Source organism: Hemicordylus capensis, chromosome 4, assembly GCF_027244095.1.
Source record: "Hemicordylus capensis ecotype Gifberg chromosome 4, rHemCap1.1.pri, whole genome shotgun sequence".
Lineage (NCBI taxonomy): Eukaryota > Metazoa > Chordata > Lepidosauria > Squamata > Cordylidae > Hemicordylus > Hemicordylus capensis.
In genome coordinates this window covers 160,557,163-160,582,815 of record NC_069660.1, presented here as the reverse complement: position 1 = coordinate 160,582,815, position 25,653 = coordinate 160,557,163, and the positions used below count along the sequence as shown (strand labels likewise).

The window sequence follows — 25,653 nt, the reverse complement described above, 5'->3', positions numbered from 1 at the left end:
CAATTTCAGTGCTTGCCCTAGGTGCTATTTTCCCTAGATACACCTCTCCCTTCTCTTTTTGCTTTTTATACCTCTTAAAAAATCTTAAACAAAAAGAGCATTATGGTAGCACCTCTGGTGCAACCCAGTTTCAGTCACCGAATGCCCCACTTGTGGAGTCCAATAGTTGAATGCCACTTATGGGCTAAGAGCATTAACCATAAGCATTAGCTTCCCGCTCGCACATGACACAAGCCCTATCACGACTCAGCTGACCATGCTCCCAGACAAGCTAAAGCTGATGTAAAATATGTGTGGACAGCAGGTTGCCATTTTGCGCAGAGATTGAGAGGAGGAGAGCTGTGAGTTGAAGGCATAGAGTGCTTAACTCTGGGGATCTGATGTGAGGTAGTGGATCTGCTAACTCCTGATAAGTACATAAGCTGTTTGCTTCCACTTGGATGTATGTAAATAAAGCAGATATTACTAAAACACCATGAGGTCATTCACACCATCAAAAGCTGTGTTCTACCCGCGTTTTGGAGTTGTGTGTGCTCCCAATTTTCAGTTGTGTGGAAGCAAGGTAGGAGGAAAACCTGGCTAGAAGTGATTGTGTGGAAGCAAGATAGAAGAAAAACCTGGGTAGCTTTTCCTCCTACCTTGCTTCCACACAATCACTTCTTTCTACCCTGGTTTTCCTCCTACTTTGCTTCCACATAACCAAAAATTGGGAGTGCACATAACCCCCAAACCTGGGTAGAATACAGTTTTTGATTGTGTGAATGACCTCCATAAGTAATGGCGTCTTCTCCTCCAAAAGAAATCCATCCCCAAGTGGCGCTGCTCCATGGAACCTTTCACCTGTTGAGGAAGTTTGGGAGCATGGAACAATATCTACTTCTGTATATTAAGGAAACTCATCTGGGATAGTCAGCATCCACATGTAAATGTCAAATTATGGACATGCATTAGAATATAATGAACTCATCTGGTTGAGGGTAGGAAAAATCACACTTCCATAAAAGCCAATGGTACTGAGCTGGTGGGGAAAGAGTTTTACTTAAGTAAAATATGTCAAGCTTGTGTTTCAGTAAAATGTGTATGAAATTTAAATTAACACACAAATAAACATCAGCCCACACAGGAAATTATACTTGGTTGGAGATGATTTCCACAGGAAACCATTGCTGGAAAAGAGCAACAAAGCATCATTGCAGAAAAAAGGATTTGCCGCCCTCTGAATGAGGCTGCTGGCAGGTTGGACAAGAAGAGTTTCACTTAAACTCAAAGGCTGTATCTCAAATCTGGATACTGAGTTGTTTTCCTATTTCTTTCTTCAGGGTTCCAAAACTGGCAGAAAGAGAGACGCAAACACATATGCTCCTCTTTAGGAGAGCTATATATGAAGCAAAGCACTTTGGTATAAGGTGAGAGTTAAATCACTTACAATTTTCCTTTGAACTCCAAATGGCTTAGAAATTGTAAGTTCAGGGCTGCCTTAACTTGCATGCCACATAAATAGAAATGACTTTGTACAGTCTCAAATATTATGCTGGCTTATAAATTAGTCTTCATGCTCACATGGCTTGGCCTTTCAGCTTGATGTTGGCCTCAAGTGGGGGTGATGATGGAGAATCTATCCAGGCAGAAATCCAACAGGTGCAGCTTCCCCAAACACTTGTTAGATGCACATCTAATCAGAGGCGTATCTAGGGAAAATAGCGCCTAGGGCTAGTGGTATGCCTGGACCGGTCCGGAGGCATGGGAAAGGCCTCCGGACCGGTCTGGAATTTGGCCGGTCCAGCGGTCCGGCAGCAGGGGGGGAGTGTCACTTTAAGGGCGGGGGGGTAGTACTTACCCCTCCTGCCGCTCTTCTCCCTCCGACACTCGTCTTTAAACAAACTTTTTGGGGTGGCAGGGTTCCTCCCTGCCGCCCTGTTGGCTGCAAAGCTCTAAAGTAAGTAGAAGCTGGTGCTACGCATGCGCCCGGCGTGGGGTGCGCACACCCGTTGTCGCCGCCAGCGCGTGCGCGCCGCATACATCACGCGTGTGTTGTATACGTCGCGCGCGCCAGCAGCGACAACAGGTGTGTGCGCCCCGCGCCGGGTGCATGCGTAGCACCAGCTTCTACTTACTTTAGAGCTTTGCAGCCAACGATGGGGGGTAAGCCAACATTTGTTTAAAGACAAGCGCCAGAGGGGAAAGAGTGGCGGGAGGGGTAAGTACTACCTCCCCACCCTTAAAGTGACACTCTCCCCAGTGCCGGACCACGCCTCTGTGGTTCCGTGAACATCACTACCTAGGGCAAGCACTGAAATTGTGCCCCCTGTCCAAACATCTGACACCCATCTTTACCGTAATATAAGCTCAAAAATCAAGAATTTGACTTTCCCCAGATACTCTGAAAATAATTAAAGGATATGCAGAGTAAACTGTGTCACTGCTTGGAATATATTCTAGTATTTCAGAAAGACAGTTAAAATAAGAGAAAGAGAGCAAGAAACTCCCAGTGGGCCTTAATACTAAGGATTTCACACTGATTCAAAGACAAATTCACCATTAATAGCCATATTATTAAGACATCACATTTGACTCACTTATCACAAGAGGCAAAGTAAGAGCAAACAAATACAATCCTAGTTCATAAGCTTCAGCTCAGTATTCACAAGCCCTGATTCTCTGTACATAGTGCCAAACTGAATATGTGTACAGTGACTTATATTATATTAATTTTTTTCAAAAAAAATACCTGTAGCCCCTTTGGGGGGGCTTCCTAAAGCCCGTTGGGGGGGTGTTTCTGCAAAATTTTCCCCTCCCCCCCCCCTGCTGGCCTCTAGGACCTCGCAGGGACCATTTGAGCATGTGCGGTGGCCATTTCTAAAAATATATATATTTTAAAAAATGGCTGCTGAAAACAAAATGGCTGCTGCACATGCTCAATTGGCCTCTGCGAGGCCTGGCATGGCCTAGGGCCTCACAGAGGCCATTTGAGCATACACGGTAGCCATTTTGTTTTCAGCGGCCATTTTTAATTTTTTTTAATTTTTAAAAATCGCGCTCTTCCTTCAAGTGGCGCCTGGGGCACGTGCCCTGCCTGCCTCACCCTAGATACGCCCCTGCATCTAATACACTTCTGCCTGATGCATCTGTAAAATGCATAGTGCTACCCTACAATAGCAACAAGTGTAGTGACTGTCCAGGCAGATGTTTACAGGTTCAGCTTCTCCAACCACTTGCAACAAATGCAGCTGGTTAATTTCTGCCTGCTTCAGGTTCAGCTTCTATCAGATTCCCCAGTCACAATTTCAACTTGACAAATGCAAATGGTTCCCTGCTCTCCTATTCATAGCAACAAGTTAGTAAATGCATATGTAGCTGGTGATTTTGGAAACTTCAGCTGCTGAATAACTTAATGTCTAGTCAGAGGGGAAGATAAATATAATAGCTCAGAACATATCTTAATTGGGCCCACTCCTTGTTGATCTACAGATGTGCAAGCTTTTTAATTATGCATAGTTTTGTACCAAACAGATATATTTATTTATCTCCTAAATTTTGACTATTCTTGGGTTTAGATTGTGCTAAGAAGGTTCTTAAGCAGAGGCTTAGGGATATGTAGCATCAAAAGGATATTAGCTTTGCCCCCAAAAAACCTTATCCTGGAAAAAATTAACTGTCAGCTTAAAGCAGCAAATTACCTCTATAAATTGATGGTCCCTAGCCATTATAGAGTTTTTTATTTGGCTTGTTGGAATGCTCTGCCTTCTGCAGTGTTTTGGAACATTTCATATGATGCAAGAGTTTGTCTTTGTAATTCCAGTGCAGTTGAGTCAATTGAACATGTTCTCCTTAATTGTATATTTTATCAGTCAATAAGAAATTATTTTATAACTCCGCTTTTATTGCTGTTCGCTGGGCATTCAGTGTTATTTTATGTCACCTATTTACTTTCTGGAGAGAATCCTGAGATTAATTTTAAAGTGGCTAAAGTCTGTGTGGCAGTTTATATGGTCAAAACTGTTAACTGTAGTTCTTGTGATTAAACCCCTTCCCGCACATTAGCTGGATCTTTTGGATGGATATGTTGTACTGTTTGTTGTTTATTTTTAACTTAAATCTTTTTTTTGTCATAATAAATTATTATATTTCTATTTCTTTATCACACACATATCCTACCCTTCCTCTGAGGAGTTTGGGATGATGTACATGAAATTATGCCATTTTATCTTCACAGTAATCCTGAGAGGTAGGTCAGACTCCGGCTGAAAAATAGTGATTGTTGACTGAAGGTCACTGACCCAAGGTCACTTAGTGAGTTTCATGGCTGAGCAGGGACTAGTCTCCCCATACCAACTTTAACAAGCCACTATTTCATCATAGAGTAGCTTTCTGTGGTGTCTGGAAGAACCTTTGTTGAGACTGTTCCATAACTGAATCGATGTTAGGAATGTTTTCCTGCTATAATTTGATGCAATATTTTCCTTTGCTTTAACTTTCGTCCCATAGTTTCCAGTTATACTGTCCTAAAAGTTATAACCAGTGATTCATTGAGATCATTATGTAATAGGTCTATATTCTCTGCCTCTTAAAAGTAGGAAATCTACTGGATGCTGTGCCCCCAGAAGAAAGCCAAAGTCTCTCATTATGTTTCTTAAAAGTGCTGGGTCCAAGGGTTTTTCTTGGAGTAACTGGCCAACTCAGGCAAACCTGGAATCAATTTGTGGTCCTGGAGGGACTTTAATTACAAACAAAGTCACGTTTATGGCTGAGAATGGCATGCAGCAGAACTGAAGGAAGGAGTTCTAAAAAAACAGTGGCTTTTTCATCTGGCAGTTTAGGACTAGAAACACTGCAAAACATGATCTTGGACAATCCTTACTGAGGTTTATGATGACAGTCTGGGTGACCTTAAATGCTACCTTGGTTCAAAGCCCTGACGCAATGTCCTCATTAGTTGATATGTCTCAGAAAACTGGGGCCCAGGCAATAGCTAATTTCTGTGGCACTGTGGTAAGAAAGGATGGAAAATGAAATAGATTATTAGAGAAGTCCCTTGTATGACAGGTGGCCAGACTAACCACAGAATAAGAGAGAAGCCATTTCAGCAGAATGGTATGTTGTGAGATGAGGAGAAAGACAGAGAGGTTTTCTTTCATCCTAATATTTGATTTCTGAAACCACCACCAGAAGTGACCATTCTAGTATTTACACTTCCCCAGTAGCAGAAGCAGATCAGATACAGCATGAGCGTATACAGTACACTACTTTTTAATAAGGAAATCAAACCATAATGTGAGAAGCCCCTGCAAGTATTATTAGTTCCTATAAATATACCAGACTGCTAATTTTTCAGTGGAAGAAGAAAGCTCTGGTTCTAAAATTGAAGGGATGCTTTTCTTTTCTACCCAGTTGGGATGGTACCAATTTTAATTGATAATTAAATGAATTCTTAGAATAATAGGAGTGACTCTATAATAATGATAATAAGGACTCGATGTCTGGATAAAACAAGCCAGTCAATAACACCTGTCTGACTGTGTAAACAAGAAATAATAATAATAATAATAATAATAATAATAATAATAATAATAATAATAAACAACTCAATGGCGGGAACACCATACAAGCCATAAACACCTGGGCTATACCTGTTATCAGATACAGTGCAGGAATAATAGACTGGACCCAGGCAGAGCTAGAGATGCTGGATCGTAAGACCAGGAAAATCATGACCATCAATCATGCTCTGCACCCCCGCAGTGATGTCGATAGGCTATACCTCCCTCACAGCTCAGGTGGAAGAGGAATGCTGCAAGTCCATCAAACAGTAGAGGAGGAGAAAAGAGGCCTTGAAGAATATATCAAGGACAGTGAAGAAGATGCACTTCAAATGGTCAATAACACAAAACTATTCAACACCAATGAAAGAAAGCAGGCCTACAAGAAAGAACAAGTCAAGAACCAAGCAGAAAAATGGAAAAATAAGCCCCTGCATGGTCAATATTTGCACAATATAAGTGGAAAATCAGACATCACCAAGCCCTGGCAATGGCTTAAGAATGGCAACTTGAAGAAAGAAACAGAGGGTTTAATACTGGCTACGCAAGAACAGGCAGTAAGAACAAATGCAATAAGAGCAAAAGTCGAAAAATCCACAACAAACAGCAAGTGCCGCCTTTGTAAAGAAGCAGATGAAACAGTGGACCACCTAATCAGCTGTTGTAAAAAGATCGCACAGACTGACTACAAACAAAGGCATGGCAAGGTAGCAGGGATGATACACTGGAACATCTGCAAAAAATACAAGCTACCTGTAGCCAAACATTGGTGGGACCATAAAATTGAAAAAGTGGTAGAAAATGAAGATGTAAAAATATTATGGGACTTCTGAGTACAAACAGACAAACATCTGCCACACAATACACCAGATATAACTGTAGTCGAGAAGAAAGAAGAACAAGCCAAAAAAATCAACATAGCAATACCAGGTGATAGCAGAATAGAAGAAAAAGAAATAGAAAAAATCACCAAATACAAAGATCCACAAATTGAAATTGAAAGGCTGTGGCAGAAGAAGACCCAAATAATCCCAGTGGTCATTGCCGTCCTGGGTGCAGTTCCAAAAGACCCTGAAGAGCACCTCAACACCATAGGGGCCACAGAAGTCACCATCAGCCAATTACAAAAAGGAGCTTTACTCGGAACAGCCTATATTTTGCGACGATATCTATAACCCACAGTATTGATGATAAAATTCTGGCATCCCATGTCCTTGGGAAGGACTCAATGTCTGGATAAAACAAACCAGTCAATAACACCTGTCTGACTGTGTAAACAAGAAATAATAATGCCAATTACCACAGGGAAAGACCAAAATAATCCCAGTGGTAATTGGCACCCTAGGTGCAATTCCAAAACAACTTGAAGAGCCTATATTTTGTGATGATATCTATAATAACCAACAGTATTGATGATAAAATTCAGCCATCCCAGGTCCTTGGGAAGGACTCGATGTCTGGATAAAACAAGCCAGTCAATAACACCTGTCTGACTGTGTAAACAAGAAATAATAAATAAATTTACTAGCATCTGATCTAAGGCTGGTGATTTTATAAGCGATGTTTCTTCCAGTAACCCTGCAATCTCCAGCCCTGGTTGCTCAACTGAAGATCTTGAGTCCTGTAGCCCACTTGCCACCAGATGTCCAGGGACTCCAGCACCTGGTGCGGTCCTTGTTGACCCGGGTGACGACCGATCCAGTATAGATTTATTAAAGTTACATCTCACCATATTGTTGATGGGAGAGGCACTCTTCGTCTGGCTCCTCTGTTGAGACCTGTCCAGTATGGTTGGACCTCTGGCATAGCTCTCCCCTTCCTCAGAGCACGCAAGCCCCACAACCATGCTAAGGTAGTGCCTCACTGGGGCACGAAGCTGATGAAAGAAAACACCAAAGACAAGAAGCTGACGAATGAAAGACAAGAAGCTTATGAATGAAAACACCAAACAGTATCTGATCCAAAAATACCATCTAGATTCAAGGAAAATTAGAGAAGACCAGGAAATAATAAAGCAGCAGATAACAGCAATGTCAAAGAAGATTAGCAGATACGAAGCCAGAATTACACAACACAGGCAGAATCTCCAATTCTAGTCAAATCAGAGACGTTTCTACCAAAGCACAGAAGGAGAAACTGCAAGAAACTTAGAAACACCAAATAAAGAAGAAACAGTGCAATTCTGGGGGAAATTATGGGACAATCCAATAGATTATAATAAAAAAGTAGGCTGGGTGAAAGAGGTCGAAAAATGTAACCAACAAATGCAAGATCTAATAATAACACCAGAATTAATAAGTGAAAGAGCAAAGAAAATTAAAAATTGGACTGCACCAGGCGACGATGAACTGCATGGCTTTTGGCTTAAACACATAACAAGCCTTCCTAAACAAATATCAAAACAGTTCAATCACATTTTGCAAGGAGGTGATATTGAACAATGGCTAACAAGTGGGAAAACCCCTCTCATAATGAAAGACCCAGCAAAAGGTGCAGTTCCAAGTAATTATAGACTGATAACCTGCCTGCCAACCATGTTCAAATTATTTACTGGAATAATAGCAGATGAAGTAATGCAACACTTATTAACTAATAAGGAGCTTCCAGCTGAACAGAAAGGAAACTGCCCAAACACCAGAGGCACAAAAGACCAGCTGCTGATTGACAAAATGATTTTAGAAAATTGCAAGAGAAGAAAAAACAAATCTAAGTGTTGCATGGATTGACTACAAGAAAGCCTTCGACTCATTGCCTCATACCTGGATACTAAAATGTTTAGAAACAACTGGTGTCAGCAAAAACATTCAGATATTTATTTTTTAAAAAGCAATGAGCATGTGGAGTACACAGTTAACAATCAATGGTGAGACACTCGGACAGGTTAGCATTAGAAGAGGTATTTTCCAAGGGGACTCACTATTCCCTCTGTTGTTTGTAATCGCCATGACTCCACTTTCACAAATACTAAACAAAACAGGCCTCAGATACCAAACATCTAAAACATCAAGTAAAATCAACCATCTGCTGTACATGGACGATCTGAAGTTGTATGGAAAGTCCTAATCAGAAATCAAATCACTGCTAAACACTGTCCGTATATTCAGTAGCGATATAGCAATGGAGTTTGGACTAGACAAGTGTGTTGCATTAATAATGAACAGAGGAAAAATAACAATAACAGAAGGTATAGAACTGCCCAATGGAAGCAACGTCAAGAACCTGGAAGAGAAAGAACATTAGAAATACTTGGGCATTCTCCAGGCTATAACATCGCACACACTGAAGTTAAAAGAAAAATTAGAAGTGAATACATCAGGAGAGTTAGAAAAACCCTGAAGTCCAAACTCAATGGTGGGAACTCCATACACGCCATAAACACCTGGACTATACCTATTATCAGATACACTACAGGAATAATAGACTAGACCCAGGCAGAGCTAGAGAAGCTAGATCGTAAGACCAGGAAAATAATGACCATCAATCATGCTCTGCCCCCCTGCAGTAATGTAGATAGGCTATACCTCCCTCGCAGCTCAGGTGGAAGAGGAATGCTGCAAGTCCAGCAAACAGTAGAGGAGGAGAAAAGAGGCCTTGAAGTATATCAAGGACAGTGAAGAAAATGCACTATTCAACACCAATGAAACAAAGCAGGCCTACAAGAAAGAACAAGTCAAGAACCGAGCAGAAAAATGGAAAAATAAGCCACTGCATGGTCAATATTTGCACAACATAACTGGAAAATCAAACATCACCAAGACCTGGCAATGGCTTAAGAATGGCAACTTGAAGAAAGAAGCAGAGGGTTTAATATTGGCTGCACAAGAACAAATGCAATAAGAGCAAAAGTCGAAAAATCCACCACAAACAGCAAGTGCCGCCTTTGTAAAGAAGCAGATGAAACAGTGGACCACCTAATCAGCTGTTGTAAAAAGATCGCACAGACTGACTACAAACAAAGGCATGACAAGGTAGCAGGGATGGTACACTGGAACATCTGCAAAAAATACAAGCTACCTGTAGCCAAAGATTGTTGGGACCATAACATTGAAAAAGTGGTAGAAAATGAAGATGCAAAAATATTATGGGACTTCTGACTATGAACAGACAAACATCTGCCACACAATACACCAGATATAACTGTAGTCGAGAAGAAAGAAGAACAAGCCAAAAAAATCAACATAGCAATACCAGGTGATAGCAGAATAGAAGAAAAAGAAATAGAAAAAATCACCAAATACAAAGATCTACAAATTGAAATTGAAAGGCTGTGGCAGAAAAAGACCAAAATAATCCCAATAGCAATTGGCGCCCTAGGTGCAATTTCAAAAGACCTTGAAGAGCACCTCAACACCATAGGGGCCACAGGAATCACCATCAGCCAATTACAAAAAGCAACTTTACTGGGAACAGCCTATATTCTGCGACGATATCTATAATAATAACAGCAACAACATTGATAATAAAATTCAGCCATCCCAGGACCTTGGGAAGGACTTGATGTCTAGATAAAACAAATCAGTCAATAATACCTGTCTGACTGTGTAAACAACAACAACAACAACAACAATACTAACAACAACAATAATAAATCCTTATGTGTTAACTGCCCCATAACAAATTGTTCTTTGGGTGGCTAACAACAGAAGATTAAAACATACAATAAAAACACATAACACATTAAATCATAACAGACAACCAAAAAAACAAAAACGGTAAAAGGAACATACAAAATACAATACAAAACAGCTTAGCGTGGCGTAGTGGTTAGAGTGCTGGATAGGACTGGGGAGACCCAAGTTCAAATCCCCATTCAGCCATGATACTTGCTGGGTGACTCGGGGCCAGTCACTTCTCTCTCAGCCTAACATACTTCACAGTAGGGGTGTACATTTTGGAATTTTCTTGTTTCGATTTGTATCTGAATCGAAACATCCCTGTTTTGTTTTGTACCCAAATTTTCTGAATCCGAATCAGCCCTGTTTTGTTTTGTAGCCAAATTTTCCAAATCCGAATCGATTTGGATTTTTAAAAAGGGTCCCGGGGCAAAAAGAGTGGGTGGTGGTAGTGTCTAATGGGTAGAAGCTACCAACCAAATTTCAAAGGAATTAGGTAAAGGGCTGATTTTTTTGGTGAATTTTTTTTAAGTTTACACATCTTTAAGAATTTTCCCATAGAGAATAATGGGGATTCCAGCAAATGTATCGCTTCAAATCAGGGGGAAAGGGATGACCCAGAGCAGAGTGTGGTGGGTGGTAGTGCCCAATGGGGGCAGGGAAACTTCCAGAATTATTTCAAAGGAATTGGGCAAAGGGCTGATCTTTTGCGATTTGTTGAAGTTTAGGTGTCTTTAAGATGTCTCCTATAGGGAATAATGGAGGTTTCAGCAGCCCCATAATTCCACTTGGGGGGCACTGGGGTTGCCCAGAGCGAGGGGTTGTGTTGTGCACATAGGGTGCCAACCACCCCCATACCCACAAGCCTGTGGGGTACTGGGTTTTGTTGTTTCTGAGGTGTTCATTGTAGATTCTCTGGTAGCATATGAGATTTTCAGTGAAAAACAAGAATCCACTCTTATATGCTACCAGAGAATCTACACTCAGAACACCACAGAAACAGCAGAACCCAGCACCCCATGGGTTAGCAACCCTTCCCCTGGCCAATGTGGGGTAAGTAAAGAGCGGCAAGAAGCAAAAGAGCCAATGGGGAACAAGGAGGGAATTGTCAGCAGGTCAGCCCATGATTTAGGTCACTGATCAGAAGGCTGGAAGGGTGGGAAATTCAAAGAGATGTCAAACACAAAATGGAGACTGACTCAGAGATCACCACAAAATGGAGGTCCGAAACAACAAAACATTTTGTAGCCGAAAGAGGGACGTTTTGTTTTGTATACAAAACTTTTGGATCTGGAAAATGGGTGTTTTGTTTTGTCTACAAAACACCCAAAACAGGCTGTTTCGGGTACAAAACGTTTGGTATCCGAAACGTTTCGCACATCCCTACTTGCCCTACCTGCTGCTGCCTTTAATCTTTTTAACCTTTTTTGCACATAGTAACCTGGATTGTCAAGGAAAATAACTCTAGGGTAGCCTTCATCCTGATGCGCCAGTGTTCTGTGTTCATTGAGGGTTTTGTTTAATATATGGTAGAGCATTTGTGTAGCCACCTAATGGTGCAGCAACTTGCCTAGGGAGCAAGCGGTTGCTGGTTCAAATCCCCACTGGTATGTTTCCCAGACTATGGGAAACACCTCTATCGGGCAGTAGTGATATAGGAAGATGCTGAAAGGCATCATCTCATACTGTGTGGGAGATGGCAATGGTAAACCCCTCCTGTATTCTACCAAAGACAACCACAGGGCTCTGTGGGAGCCAGGAGTTGATACTGACTCGGCAGCACAACTTTACCTTTAGAGCATTTGTACCTGTGATGGCTCACCAGCTATTTTCAGAGATATATACAGTCCAGGAAAAGGTATGTCATATGATTCTGCTGCATATGTAGACCTGCTCTAGGAATTGTGAGTTCCTAGAAAAATGGAGTCAAGTTGATATGTCTTCTGGAATGTTTGAAGTATATATTAAATTGCTTTCATACTAGGGTTTTGTCCCAACTTTCTCTTTCTCTTTTACCAGATTAGCCTTGTAGTTTGTGTGGTAACCCCCCTGTGCTCCACAGAAAGAAGATGGCATTTGGGAATTTCTTTCTGGCAATTCTGCTGCACCACACACTCCAGGCAGCCCTGGCACAGTTGCCTGCTCAGACGGAGACCTGTTCTGGGAAAAGCCAGAAGATCTCTCTCAGCCACTCATACAAGATTGATGTGCCCAAGTCCTCTCAGATCAAGATGGAGCCAGACCCTCTGCCCCTCCAAGATGACAGCCACATACTGTTATTGGGTGGGGAAGCAGATGAGGGTGAGGAGCAAAATATCATTTTCAGGCACAACATTCGGCTGCAGACTCCCAAAGGTGACTGTGAAATCCTTGGCCAGCTCAAGGCCTTGCTGGGAAGGCTGGAGAAGATGGAGATGGAACTGGTGCATCTGAGGGAAGCCTGTAGCCCTCAAAAGTGCTGTGGGAGAGGCCGAGGTGAGATGTCTATATGACGGCTGAACCTACGTGTGCTTGGTAGGACTGTGAACTCCGACTGGATGTTTATTTCCCAGTATTGTTCACAATATGAAGCCATTGAATTTTCTGGGACTGCTTTCAATGGTCACATGGAGATTGATGTTGATTCCTGGAGACTCCATTCTAGTACTGGAGGGTTGTCAACACTAACTAGACAACTTATGACCCACCAGGCCGAAAGTAATCAACTAACTACGTGTTGTGATCTGTCTAATGCTGATCATTCAGCCCTGTGTTTTTACAGTCCCAGGCAAGCTGCACAACAGGAGGTTTATTCTGAGCTTAGGGGGTTGCTGTCCATGGTTGGTGGTCTGTGGCCAGCTTAGATGCTTGCAGGTTCTGCAGGTCTGCATTAGAACAGTGGACTTTTAAATGAGTGGCATTAGCCATTCAGTCCCACTCTTTCCTCTAAGTGGGCAAATAGGACTTCAGGACAGTATGCCTATTATTACTGGTCAGCATCCAAACTAAATTACTCGTGCGTAGTCTCACAGATATAAATAATCATATTAATTTCAATTGGACTGCTCATGAGTAATTTAGTTTGGATGTCAGCTATTCTTATTTTAACATAGTAGCATGAATGTGCATAGCTTAGTGATACTGGATAACAACAAAAAGATAGATCCCTGATCTGAGGAGTTTACAATCTAAAATTCTAAGAACAGCCTTTCTGGATCAGGCCCAAGGCCTATTTAGTCCAGCATACTGTTTTGCACAGTGGCCCACCAGATTCCTCTGAGAAGCCCACAGGCAAGAGGTGAGGGCAACAAAAGGGAGACCCTAGAGGGAAGGGTGTGAGGGTAAACAGGAAGTGATTACTATACATTCTATTAAATTACATGCACGTGGACTTCATTTTATTAAGGGATAGGAATTAAGGCATTGTGCCAAAGGCTGACATTGAAAAGGTGAGTTTTGAGGATGTATTTCAAGCGAGCTCGGGGGAGAGCGAGAGAAAGGCATTATAGCATCTGTATGATGTGAGATAATTCCTGACAAGCAAGGGAGAAAAGGCAGAATTGTTGAAGGCAGCAGAAGACATTTGCTATGGCGGAAGGTGGTGGTACCCTCCAGAGGGTACAATGTAGCCAACTATGCCTGTAGCAAGGAAGAAAAGGTGGGAGGACATTGATACCAAAAACAATTACTGAAGGCATTGTAGATATATTTTATTGAGTCAAAGATGTCTGAGGACAATGATTCATTGATTTTGCTTGGGGAAATTGCCCTGTTTGGATTTACTGTAGGAAAAGGAGATACCTAAGCTTGGAGATCATCCTAGTAAGATCACAGCAATGCAATTGTTATACTTGGAGAGAAGGCTTTTCCTGTTTTGTTTTGTGTCGTATGTTCATTGTTTCTTCAAAGTAGTCTCTGTCTTCTACACATATGGGCTATGCACCTGCGCAGAGACCACGTCGGAATTTAACAAGCTCGATTTCTCCTGCTTTGGGCGGGAATCCCGCCCCCAGCTGCTATATGCAGCTGTGCCACTCCTCATCCCCTCAGTCTTTCTTCATCCGTGCTTCAGCGAACATTTTGGTGTCCATGTTTCACCACTCCAGAGGCGTATCTAGGGAAAATAGCACCTAGGGCAAGCACTGAAATTGCACCCCCTCTCCAAACATCTGACACCCATCTTTCAGATAACTTTACTATAATATCAGCTGAAAAATATAAGTCAAGCTCATTAATCTTTTAAAATTTCAAAAACTATTTAGCAGTGGATGTAGCCAGACCAAAAAATGCTGGAAAACTAGAAATTTCTGTATGCTGGGGCTCATGAAATACCCAAATACTATGTGGAGGTGTACTTGGAAAACTAAACAGAAGTGCCTGTCTAATTCTCTACTATGCATCTACTAGCATCACTGTTACATAAGTTTTAAAAATAAATGGAGAATTTGACTTTTCCCAGATACTCTGAAAATAATTAAAGGATATGCAGAGTAAACTGTGTCACTGCTTGGAATCTATTCTAGTATTTCAGAAAGACAGTTAAAATGAGAGAAAGAGAGCAAGAAAATCCCAGTGGGCCTTAATACTAAGGATTTCACACTGATTCAAAGACAAACTCACCATTAATAACCATATTTTTAAGACACCACATTTAGCTCACTTATCATAAGCAAAGTAAGAGCAAATGAATACAATCCTAGCTCATAAGCTTCAGCTCAGTATTCACAAGCCCTGATTCTCTGTACATAGTGCCAAACTGAATATGTGTACAGTGACTTATATTATATTAAATTATTTTTTTTAACCTGTAGCCCCTTTGGGGTGCTTCCTATAGGCTGTGGGGGGGGGTCTGCAAAGGTTACCCCTCCCACTGTTCGCCACTAGGGCCTTGCAGAGACCATTTGAGCATGTGCAGTGGCCATTTAAAAAAAAATGTGTTTTTTTTAATGGCCACTGAAAACAAAATGGCCACCATGCATGCTCAAATGGCCTCTGCGAGGCCTGGCATGTCCTAGGGCCTCACAGAGGCCATTTGAGCATGTGCAGTGGCCATTTTGTTTTTGGTGGCCATTAAAAAACAAAAAAAATTCATGAATTTGCGCCCCCCTTCAAGTGGCGCCCAGGGCACGTGCCCTGCCTGCCCTACCCTAGATATGCCCCTGCACCACTCATCGCCACTCGCTTTGCTTGTGTTCTTTCCAAATCCTTCATCAGATGCAGAGAGGCAGTTGTACCGTTTGGATGTACGTAGGGCTCTGTCCTTTTACGTGCAGAGATCTGCTGAGTGAAGGAAGTCCCCCTCTTTGTTTGCTTTGTACGATGGGCTGCAGAAAGGGCTTCAGGTGGCCCAACCCGGTGGAGAATCTCCACTGTTGAATTGTGTTATCAACTGGCCCGTAAGCAGTTGCCTGCCTCTGTGAAGGCTCACTCTGTTAGGTCCATGGCGGCCTCTGTGGCCTTTGACCATGCAGTCCCATTGGACACTATGTGTCAGTCAGCTACTTGGGCTTCACCCCATTCATTCATTTAGCATTATGCTATTGATATTAGAGCTTGTAATGATGCTGTATTTGGCAGGAGTGTCCTGCAATCAATTTTCAGTTGAGTTGCTTGTCCTGAAATAAATTCTTCCTGGTGATTTACCTGTTGCCTCTATGTTTTCCCTCCTCCTTGGGTGCTTGCTTGTTATGCACCCATATGCGTAGAAGACAGAGACCACGTCGAAGAACTACAGATTACTCACCTGTAACATTGGTTCTTCTGTACTTCTACACACCCTCCTGTCCTCCCTGCAAGGGTCGCTGAAGCTTGACTCTGTGACTGAGGGGATGAGGAGTGGCGCAGCCGTATATAGTGGCTGGGGTGGGTGGGGTTCCCATCCAAAGCAGGAGAAATCGAGCTTGCTAGATTCTGACATGGTCTCTGCACAGACGCAAAGCCCATATGTGTAGAAGTACAGATGACCACTAGAAGAACCAATGTTACAGGTGAGTAACCTATAGTTTCTTTTTAGGATTGTACAGATACAAGTATACGAGTAGTGACACGTTTTAGTCTTTTCCATTGACTTGTGCTGGGGCTTTTGGAATGATTTGAATTTTTAATAACTGTGTATGTACTCATGTGTGCGTGCGGGTTTGTTCTATAGATTGCCCTGATGAAAACAGCCAAATTACCTTTCTAATTCTGCTTTTCCTTCTCCCATCTGCTTCTTGTGGCTCTGGCCTGCGTGTCGGACAGGGGTTTCATCCTGTAGTGGCCATGGTACGTTCCTTCAGGAAATTTGTGGCTGCAACTGTGATGAAGGCTGGGAAGGTCAGGACTGTTCCCGCCCCAAGTGTCCCGGGAATTGCAATGGCAACGGGCGCTGCATTGGTGGCCGGTGCGTGTGCAATGTACGTTATGCTGGTGAGGACTGCAGCCAGCTCCTCTGCCCTGAAAACTGCAGTGGAAACGGCCTCTGTATCAATGGTGTATGCCAGTGCTACAAGGAATTCATTGGGGATGACTGCAGTGAGAAGAGGTGCCCCAATGACTGCAGTGGCAACGGATACTGTGATGCCGGCGAGTGTTACTGTGAGGATGGCTTCATTGGGCTTGACTGTTCAAAAGGTAAGAGGACCTTCCTTGACTTGGACAAAGGCACCACGAAGGAAGGAGATGCAGCCAGTTATTTTGTCCTGTAGAATGGAATGGGAGGCTTTGGAAACGGAGCCACCCCTTATATGCATGGCAGAATTTGATATCTGCAAAATCTGGACTTGCTCTTGTAAGGAGTGATGTGTAGGCATCACCATCCCATTAGATGGATGGACAGATCAATTCCCTGGGTTCTGTCACAGCATCACAGCTCAGAGCCTTTATATTTTCCTTTAAAGCACAGAGATGTTGCCTTGTCCAAATTAGGGGAAAGACATTTATCCAGTAAAAGCCATCACACAAAACAAAGAAGGGGAAATTATTCTCTTTGCATGGGTAGCATAACCACAGATAGCAGCTGGGAACTTCAGGTGCTCATTTAGATAATGCTTACACTTGGCTGGCAGTGATGAAAGGGGAAAATAAATAAATAATGGTTTTGAGAGACAGCTTCACCCAACATGCACATTAGAATTATTTTATTGTCGCAGCAAATGTCATGATCAAAGTAGCACTTTTTGGGGCCAAATGTGTTACATTATTGAAGGCTTAGGACTTCAATAAATCTTTATTATGGTCATAGACCAGCATAAAATGTGGGGGGTGATTAAACAGTACAAAGTATAATGCATAACGATACGTTAAAAGGCCTAAGGAAACATTAAAAAACATTTAAACGTATCAAAGGGCATAAAATAACATAAAAAGCCTTACAAGACATAAACATATAAAAGCATAAAAAGGCATAAATGCATAAAAGCCTAAGTGATAAATATAGCGAGTATATATAGCGAAATATATATAAAAAGTGCAAAGTTATCGTGCAAAAACGTGGGAGGAGCATAAGTCTTTCAGATGGTGCGCTGTGTTAGATGAATGCATTATAGCACGCAAGAGCCAGAATGAGGTCAGACTAGGGCTACTTGGACCCACCCTAGTCCACTGCTTGCCAGTGTCCAATGGATTTTGGACGCTGCTGCACAGAACTTGGCAGTTGTCGATAATAGCGGGCTTAGAGTCAGAAAACAGCACAGAGACATAGATATGGCTTGAATGTCCTGGGTACTTGCATAGCAATGGGTGGATAAAGGAAGAGTGAATATCTCTGTAATACAAACAGTGAAGTAGAACAAGCTCAGTTGTTTCAATCTTCCCGGAGCATTGTCTTTCTGCGAGTGGGATCTTTCTGAAACGGCCTTCTAGCACAGCTGAAGGGAGGGCATGGCAATGTGCCAAGGTGAATGCCTTCCTATGTTTTGGGACTTCCAATTGAGTGGAATTGGAATGATGCCAGGAATACAAAATACAAAAATTGTATGACGCCGGGAAGGGTAAATATGTAAGACTTTCATTGATGAAAAAAGTTCAAGACCCTGCTTAAATTGGTTTGGTGCTCTATATCTATTATATGCTGTTCGATACAAGCTTTGGCCTGATCATAGCCCATATTAAGTAGAATCAAGGGGAAAGGGCCCAAGGAAGATTTTTGTCTCAGTTGACCATTTCCATTTAGATTAGTAATCGTCACATAAGGTTAAGGGAGCAAGACCAATGGGGTGAAAGGATAGTCTTAGCCAACAGCTGAGAATGGCCACCCACACCCTGACCTCCACTTTGATCAGGCCTGTTTCTGAGTGGAGAGTGGCATTAGAGACACAAATTGGAAGGACTGCCCGCAGGAATTTGGATTTCATACATTCCAGTGGGGCGGAACTGTAGAAGGAACCCAATTGTGCGCCATAAAGAAGCTGGACTAGTGGTTTGGAAATGAACATGTCGAGGGCCATGGGTACATAATGTTCTCCTCTTGTGTGCAGGAATTTGATGGTGGTTGTGGAGCTCCTTTGGGCATTTTGAACCTGTGTGTTTTCCTAGACATACAGTGCCTTTTCCCTAGACACTTCTCCATTGCTGTCCTTGGACTTTGGAATTCTCTGCCTTTTGAAATAAGAGCCTCCCCATCTCTGGCAACTTTTAAAAAGGCACTGAAGACACATTTTTTCACCAGGCTTTTAATTAGATTTAGGATTTTTAATTTTTAATGCTGGTTTTAAATAATTTTAATGTTAATGATTTTAATGTTTAAATGATTTCAACTGTTTAATTTTTAGTTTTGATTTCGATTGTTAATTGATATTAATTGTTTTTATTCTGATGTAAACTGCCCTGAGCCATTTTTGGAAGGGCGGTATATAAACCAAATAAATAAATAAATAAATAAATAAATAAATAAATAGATAGATAGATAGATAGATAGAGCTGGCAGAGTGAAAAACTACCCCCAAATATTTAAAGCCTGGGACCTGCTCAATCGTATGTCTGTCTAGACGCCAAGAGTGAATTTTGGACTGTTTGGCAAAGAACATGATTTTAGTTAATTTCCAGGAGGTCTTCCTTACAATACTGTGTTAGGGCCCTCATTGCTTTTCTAAGGCCGATGGGGGTCCTTGAAAGGATTACTGCATCATCTGTGTATAGCAGAGTGTCAGTGTGTCTCCCAGCAAGTTTAGGGGGGTGAAAATCCAGGTTGTTGAGCTGGCCCACCTTCTGGGTTGAGACTGGTCTTGAAAGGATTTTCTTGGTCTAACCAGGCTTAGGCAGGTGCAGAGGGAACCAAGCGGTGACCCAGTTCTGCCGCCACCCCCTCAGCCCCGCCCCCTGCATCTGACGTATGATGCAGGGTGCATTTAGCCACACCCCTGTATCATACGTCGGATGCAGGGGGCGGGGCTTCACTCCCAAATGGGGACATGCAAACTGTGAGTGCAAACAGGAGTGCAAATGCAGCGCTGGCCGATTTTGGTCCCAAACGGGGCTGTGCGGCCCCATCTGGCAGTTAGATCGGCCAGCGCTGTGTTTGCAGTATGGCCAGAGCAGCTCTCCCTGCCTTTCAAAGGCAAGGAGAGTCACTTTGGCCATGCTGCGAATGCAGTGCTGACCAATTTCACTCCTTAATGGCAGTTTAAAAGGCAGGGAGAATTTCTCTGGCTGCACGGCGGTGGCCAATTTTGCTTGCAGACTAGGCCGCGCAGCCCTGTTTGGGAAAGAAATAATGCCCCTGTGTCTGACATCAGACACGGGGTGTCTGTGTCTGGGGCCGCAAGGCACAGTCCCTGCTTGGCAGCAGCCCGGGTTGTTTGAACCTGTTTGCTCAATGGTGCTCTGCCTCTGGCCTTAAGATTGAGAGAGAGAGAGAGAGAATGAGAGAGAGAGAGAATGAGAGAATTTATTTATTTTTTACATGTTATATCCCGCTCTTCCTCCAAGGAGCCCTTGGAGGAACTACATACTTAAGTTTCTCCTCACAAAAACCCTGTGAAATAGGTTAGACTGAGAGAGAAGCAACTGGCCCAGAGTTACCCAGCAAGTATCATGGCTGAATGGGGATTTGAACCTGGGTCTCCCGGGTCTTAGTCCAGCACTCTAACCACTACACCATGCTGGAATGAATTGATCAGAAAAATGTTTAAAGTTTTCATCAGGAAAGAATAAAACCACACATTAAATTTTAGGCACCATTTTTGTTGTTTATAAAATGGAGACTTGATCAGCCAGACTGCAAAGCTATTAGAGTCAGCATCTTGATAATTTATCTTCTTTTGGGATGACAGCCAGGGCTAGATGTGAGAGTGGTAGGAAGCTAGGAAATGTATGTGTTAGAATCTTGCATGCAACATTTCTTGGTTGTTGCTTCACTAGCAAATGTTATAGAATGTGCTGAGACTCATTTTGCCATTTGCTCAGATTTTAGATACAAGCACAGTCGTCAACTGCAGTCACAATGGGTTTGACTCCACACTCTTATTGCAACAGCTGCAAAGTGACTTTCAGGGAAGTTGGTCCACCATAGATAGATAGATACTTTATTTTGGTCATTGACCAGCATAATATATAAACAATAACAGTAACAGTAGCAACCAATTAGATGGTGAGTTCTTTACGAGTTTTACAAACTATGTAGCAAAACCTGGCCTCGTAACCAAATAATTAAAATTGGACAGCAGATAATTTAAATAAAACTAATCATTATGACCAGGAAACTTAGTTAATAGGGGGGCAATAAAATTTACACAAATATCCTTGTAAAATGTGCAATAAAGGATGACGAGGGCAGTAGTTTCTCTGTCCCATAAGCCGCAAGGACAAAGGCGAGCTGAATATGGTAATTTTTAAAACTTCCCCTCTAGAACTGCAGTGGGGAGTGCATTTAGGCAAGCAAGAGTCATAGCTCTCCTGAATTTTGCTATTATAAGGCTGTTTAGATATTCTGCAGGCTTTACATTTAAAGACTGATTGCCTAAATAGATCCCTCACGGCAATTTTGCTAGTTCAACTTGGAGTTCTAAATCCAAGACATGCTGTTTAATAGCCTGCGAGACTTGATCATTCCCCATCCTGATGATCTCTTCCTGGGGGAGACAGTAGGATTGTAACTTGAATTTGGGTGCTGCCTTCCATTTCGAGGAGTGTTAGAGGAGCCAAGTGTTCAACAAGTGTTAGGGGAGCCAAGCCCGCTTGGATGAAAATCAGCTTCAGCCAAAACCTAAAAATGCTCAGCCAGAATCTTGTTTCTAGTCTGAAAACTCCTACCTCTCATCTAAGAACAGTGCTGGAAATGCTACAAGGAACTTGGAGGATTGTTCTTAAGAATTTAGTTTGTACTACTTTCAGGGGGCTGAAATTCTCAAATGGGCCTAGTTGGGCACCATATAGAAGCTGCGGATAAACTTTAGCTGTGAAGAGTTTTATGGCAGCTGGAATAAAGAGAGCTCCCCTGGTAAAAAAGAAGGACCTGATAGCATTAGCTGATTGTTGGGCATTTCGGATTACATAACTGAGGTGAGCTCTTCAGCCTCCAGCAGAATGAAAAACGACTCCAAGATATTTAAAATTTCTCACTGTTGCAAAGTGATGTATTTGAGTGTGATGCCTTATTGAAACCTTAAATAACGGTGCCATTTACAAAATAATGGACTTGGTTGCTGAGACATTTAACCACATGAGACTGACAATGCAAGAACATATATATTTAAGGATGTGCTGTGTCAGCATTCCAGCCGTAGTACAACGCATAAAGACAAAGCAGTGTAGTAGCACATGCAGATGATTGCACATAGGTTGCCGGCTGCTTTTATTTACATTTACTTCGTTGTGAATATGTGAGTTTTGAGAAAAATTATCTGTATAGGAACCACCATACTTAAGTAAGCAAGTAATCTCCACTTACTAATGCTGCTTTTATTTGCCATCAGAGCAGTGCCAGGAATATACCAGGAAGTTCTGCTGCAAAAACCCTATTTAAATGAATTAGAGCTGGGATTAATGAATTAGAGCTGGGATTAATTTTAAATGTAGGAGAATTTTCTGGTGTGTTGTGTCCCATTTATTTGACAGTAGGAAAGGAAAGATCATGCCATCGAGTCGGCATCGACTCCTGGTGACCACAGAGCCATGTGGTTTTCGTGGTAGAATACAGGAGGGGTTTACCATTGTCTCCTCCCTCACAGTATGAGATGATGCCTTTCAGCTTCTTCCTAGATTGCTGCTGCCTAATATAGGTGTGTCCCAAAGTCTGAGAAACATACCAGCAGGGATTCAAACGAACAATCTCTTGCTCCCTAGGCAAGTCACTGCCCCGCTGCAGTATAGTGTGCTAAATGCTGTAGAACATTAAAAAGCACCAATTTGATGCTGAGTGGGTTAGGTCTTCTAAAACTACTTACCAATGCAAGATGTGACCCAGGTATTGGACTTCTATGTAGCATGTCCATACTTATGATACCTAAGAATCTCAAGTTTCATTTTGAAGAAAGTAGCTTTCTAGTTTTGGTTGTAGAAGAGACAGGGTGACCAAATGTAAAGGAAGAAAGTGCTCCTGTGCTTTTAATAGTAAGGTAGAAGAAAGAATTTCAGGAAAGGCAACTTATCACGTGGAGTGAGAAAAACTGAATTTGCTGCATTCTCTATACAGTTATTAAAATAACAGGCACCTTGGCCTTCTTAGTGTCTGATCACATTAGGGACGGACCAGATCATTGGATCACCTGACGTTTTCATTTTTTATCTAAAAGCAACTATAGGGGCCCAAAATGTGATCAGAGAAGTGGTGTTTGAGAAGGTCTTTAAACCTTCCAAAACAATTTCACTGATCTAAATCATCCACAAGTTTCTATTAGTCCTTCAGTGGAAAACATACAGCTATCTGACCATTGCTTGTTGTTTAATTAGAATAAGGTTGGGAGGGAATCCCAAGATCTAGGAAATGGCACAGGCGAAAAAGAATTAACAAAGTCCTCCCTGCCCCCCACTCCTGTACCATAGCTCAGATCAAATATAAAGACCCCTACCAATGGTCTTAAGTAAAAATGCACATCAGGAGTTTCAGTTGCAGATCTCCCACATCTTGGCGCTTTCCAGATTACACACTACAAAAGGGGTAAAATGCTTCTGCTTGGCAGGATCATATTGAAAACAACCACCGGACTCTCAAACTCCTACAACAGGAAAATACAGCTATTTTTCTGCAACGGACTTGCAACATCGTAGCACTATAACGCAAAGATAAAATCCGAAATAAGGCACTGGAAATGTGAACGGCACCTTGCTGTCAGCACAGGAACTGCGGTGGCACCACGCAGGAAGTACGGAAGCACACTTAGCAGATCTGTAGTGACACTGTTGTAGGGTTTAATCCAGAAGGTGCCCTTGTCTGGCTGGGGCAGAGATTTTTGAAACTGAGATATCAGTGCAGCTTAGACTTGCTCGATTTCACTAGACCCCCAAACCTTGGCTTTATCATCTGACTCAGAGGTTTCATAACATAAATCTGAACAATCGAGGAGCTGGCAGTGGTGCAACCAGTACATATAGAAGAGTGGCAGTGAGCATTATTGTCCTGGTCAAATATTAACATCTGAGGAGCCTCTAGTCCTGGCATTCCTTAGCAATCTGCTCAGGAAATGGAAGAAATTCTGTGCCTTTTTCAAAGCCTCTTCTTGAACTCACTGCTTCCTTGGGAATTAGGTCTTCCTTTTTTCTTTTTTCTTTTGCTCTAGTGCTCGCTCCTTGGAATGCACGAATCCTAAAGTCTTCAGAAGATTCCCTGAACATCGGATGGGACAAAGTGATGGATGTGGACTATTACCTCATCAGCTACTTTCCCACTGGGCATGAGGCTTCTGTGAAGCAAGTGCGAGTGCCTAAGGACCAGATCAGCTATGAAATCCTGGGCCTTCTTCCTGGCACAAAGTATATCATCACACTTCACAATGTAAAGAAGGGGGTTTCCAGTGATCCAGAACTCCTGCAAGCTAGCACAAGTAAGAGCGCTAAAAACATCCCTTCACCTGTCCTGCGCCATATAATTTATATCGACTGGTGAAAAAAGTAAAACTTTGAAAAAGTGGATCGATTCAGACATCACTCTAAAGAAACGTAACTACGGTTTGGTGTGATGTCTGACTTGAGATAAAGGGTATTCCCATATGCAGCTTAACCCAGTAGCATGTGAAGTGCTGGGATGGAGCATTTAATCTAGAGTTCACTTAACTTTGGCTGGCAATCATCTGGGCGACTGCTGCTGGGTATTGCTCCCCCACCCCAGGTTGCTGCCGTTTCCAACAGCGAGTGGTGGTGGGAGCAACCGCACTCATGCCCTGAGGCACCATGAGGTGTGGGAGGGGGAAGTCCTCCTGCTTCTAGCCTCTCCCTCTGCTGCACCGCTGCTCGTGTGGGCATGCGGTGTGGCGGAGGGGAGGACGGCAGCTGCTCGTCTGTCAGGGAAGGGCCTGCCTGCCCTCCCAGCGAGGTCATGTGAAAGATCTCCTGCTTTGGTTTGCGATTGATCATCTGACAAATCAGAATCAGAAAGTGGGCTTGCTAACCTTGGTTTGTGCTAAATATGGTTTGCAGTGATGTCTCAATCAACAAACTATAGATACAGCCTTTGTTACATTTGCGAAATGGTTGCACTGGAGAGTTGAGCAAACATAAAGTGAAACAGACAAGCTGTAATAAACCATGGCTTGCTTGTTGTACATTTGCAAACTCAAAATTGTCGTTTGGCATGATGTCTGAACTGAGCCTATATGTATGCTTTCTTTGATTTCCTGTTGGAGAAGATTGCCATCCTTCTCCATTTTTTTTCCTTATCAATGTCATTTTCTTAGGAAGGTCAATTCCAGACTATTCAATTCCCAATCAAATCTTTCAGGGTTCTGAATGCTGGGGCCATTTCACAGCAGCAAACCAACAATTGCTATCAAGTGACATGCAGCTGAATCTCAGCTGTCTAACAAGGATACCCATTTGATGCACAGCAAAGAATTCTTTGGCTCCTTTCAGAATAACCAACTACAGCATAATCTTTCATAGATGAGAACCCATAGATGAGAACCCACATAGATGAGAACCCATATACACAAAGTGTTAGCTGGACAACTTGAGTCCACTGAAAAAGAACAGCAAGGCCAAAAAACCATAGGATACAAGGCCTACAGTAGGACTGTGGCACTGCAGTACAAAACAAAAGGGTAGGGGTGGCTACCCTGAGGTTCTCCAGCTATTGCTGGACTACAACTCCCATCACCCGCAAGCTGTAACTTATTCTGGCCATGGATGATGGAAGTTGTAGTCCAACAGCTAGAAAGCCTCAGGTTGGCCACCCCTACTCAAAGGGATTCAAGGTAAGAACTGTGGCCATTCTTGAAGAGACTGTCACATTTCATTCGCAGTTTTGCAACTTGTGGTCATATTAGGGTGTGTTAGCCAACTTAATTTTCAGTTTTCTTTTACCATTTAATTTGCAATGCATGGTTACCTGGAAGTAATGTCACATTGTATTCGATGGAGCTAGGGAAAGGGGCCTAGGTGTCTTGGTGGACAAT

General features: G+C 42.5%; 1 protein-coding gene across 1 annotated transcript in view; it reads left to right on the top strand.

The window, feature by feature from the left end:
- The first annotated feature begins 1,333 nt into the window (after window positions 1-1,333).
- Window positions 1,334-25,653, top strand: part of TNN (tenascin N) — an 85,195-nt gene continuing 60,875 nt past the window's right edge. Inside the window, 4 exon segments of the mRNA XM_053248030.1 lie at window positions 1,334-1,406; window positions 12,170-12,625; window positions 16,370-16,741; window positions 23,824-24,087. Of these exon segments, the coding sequence (XP_053104005.1) occupies window positions 12,220-12,625; window positions 16,370-16,741; window positions 23,824-24,087 (1,042 nt within the window). The 5' untranslated portion in view covers window positions 1,334-1,406; window positions 12,170-12,219.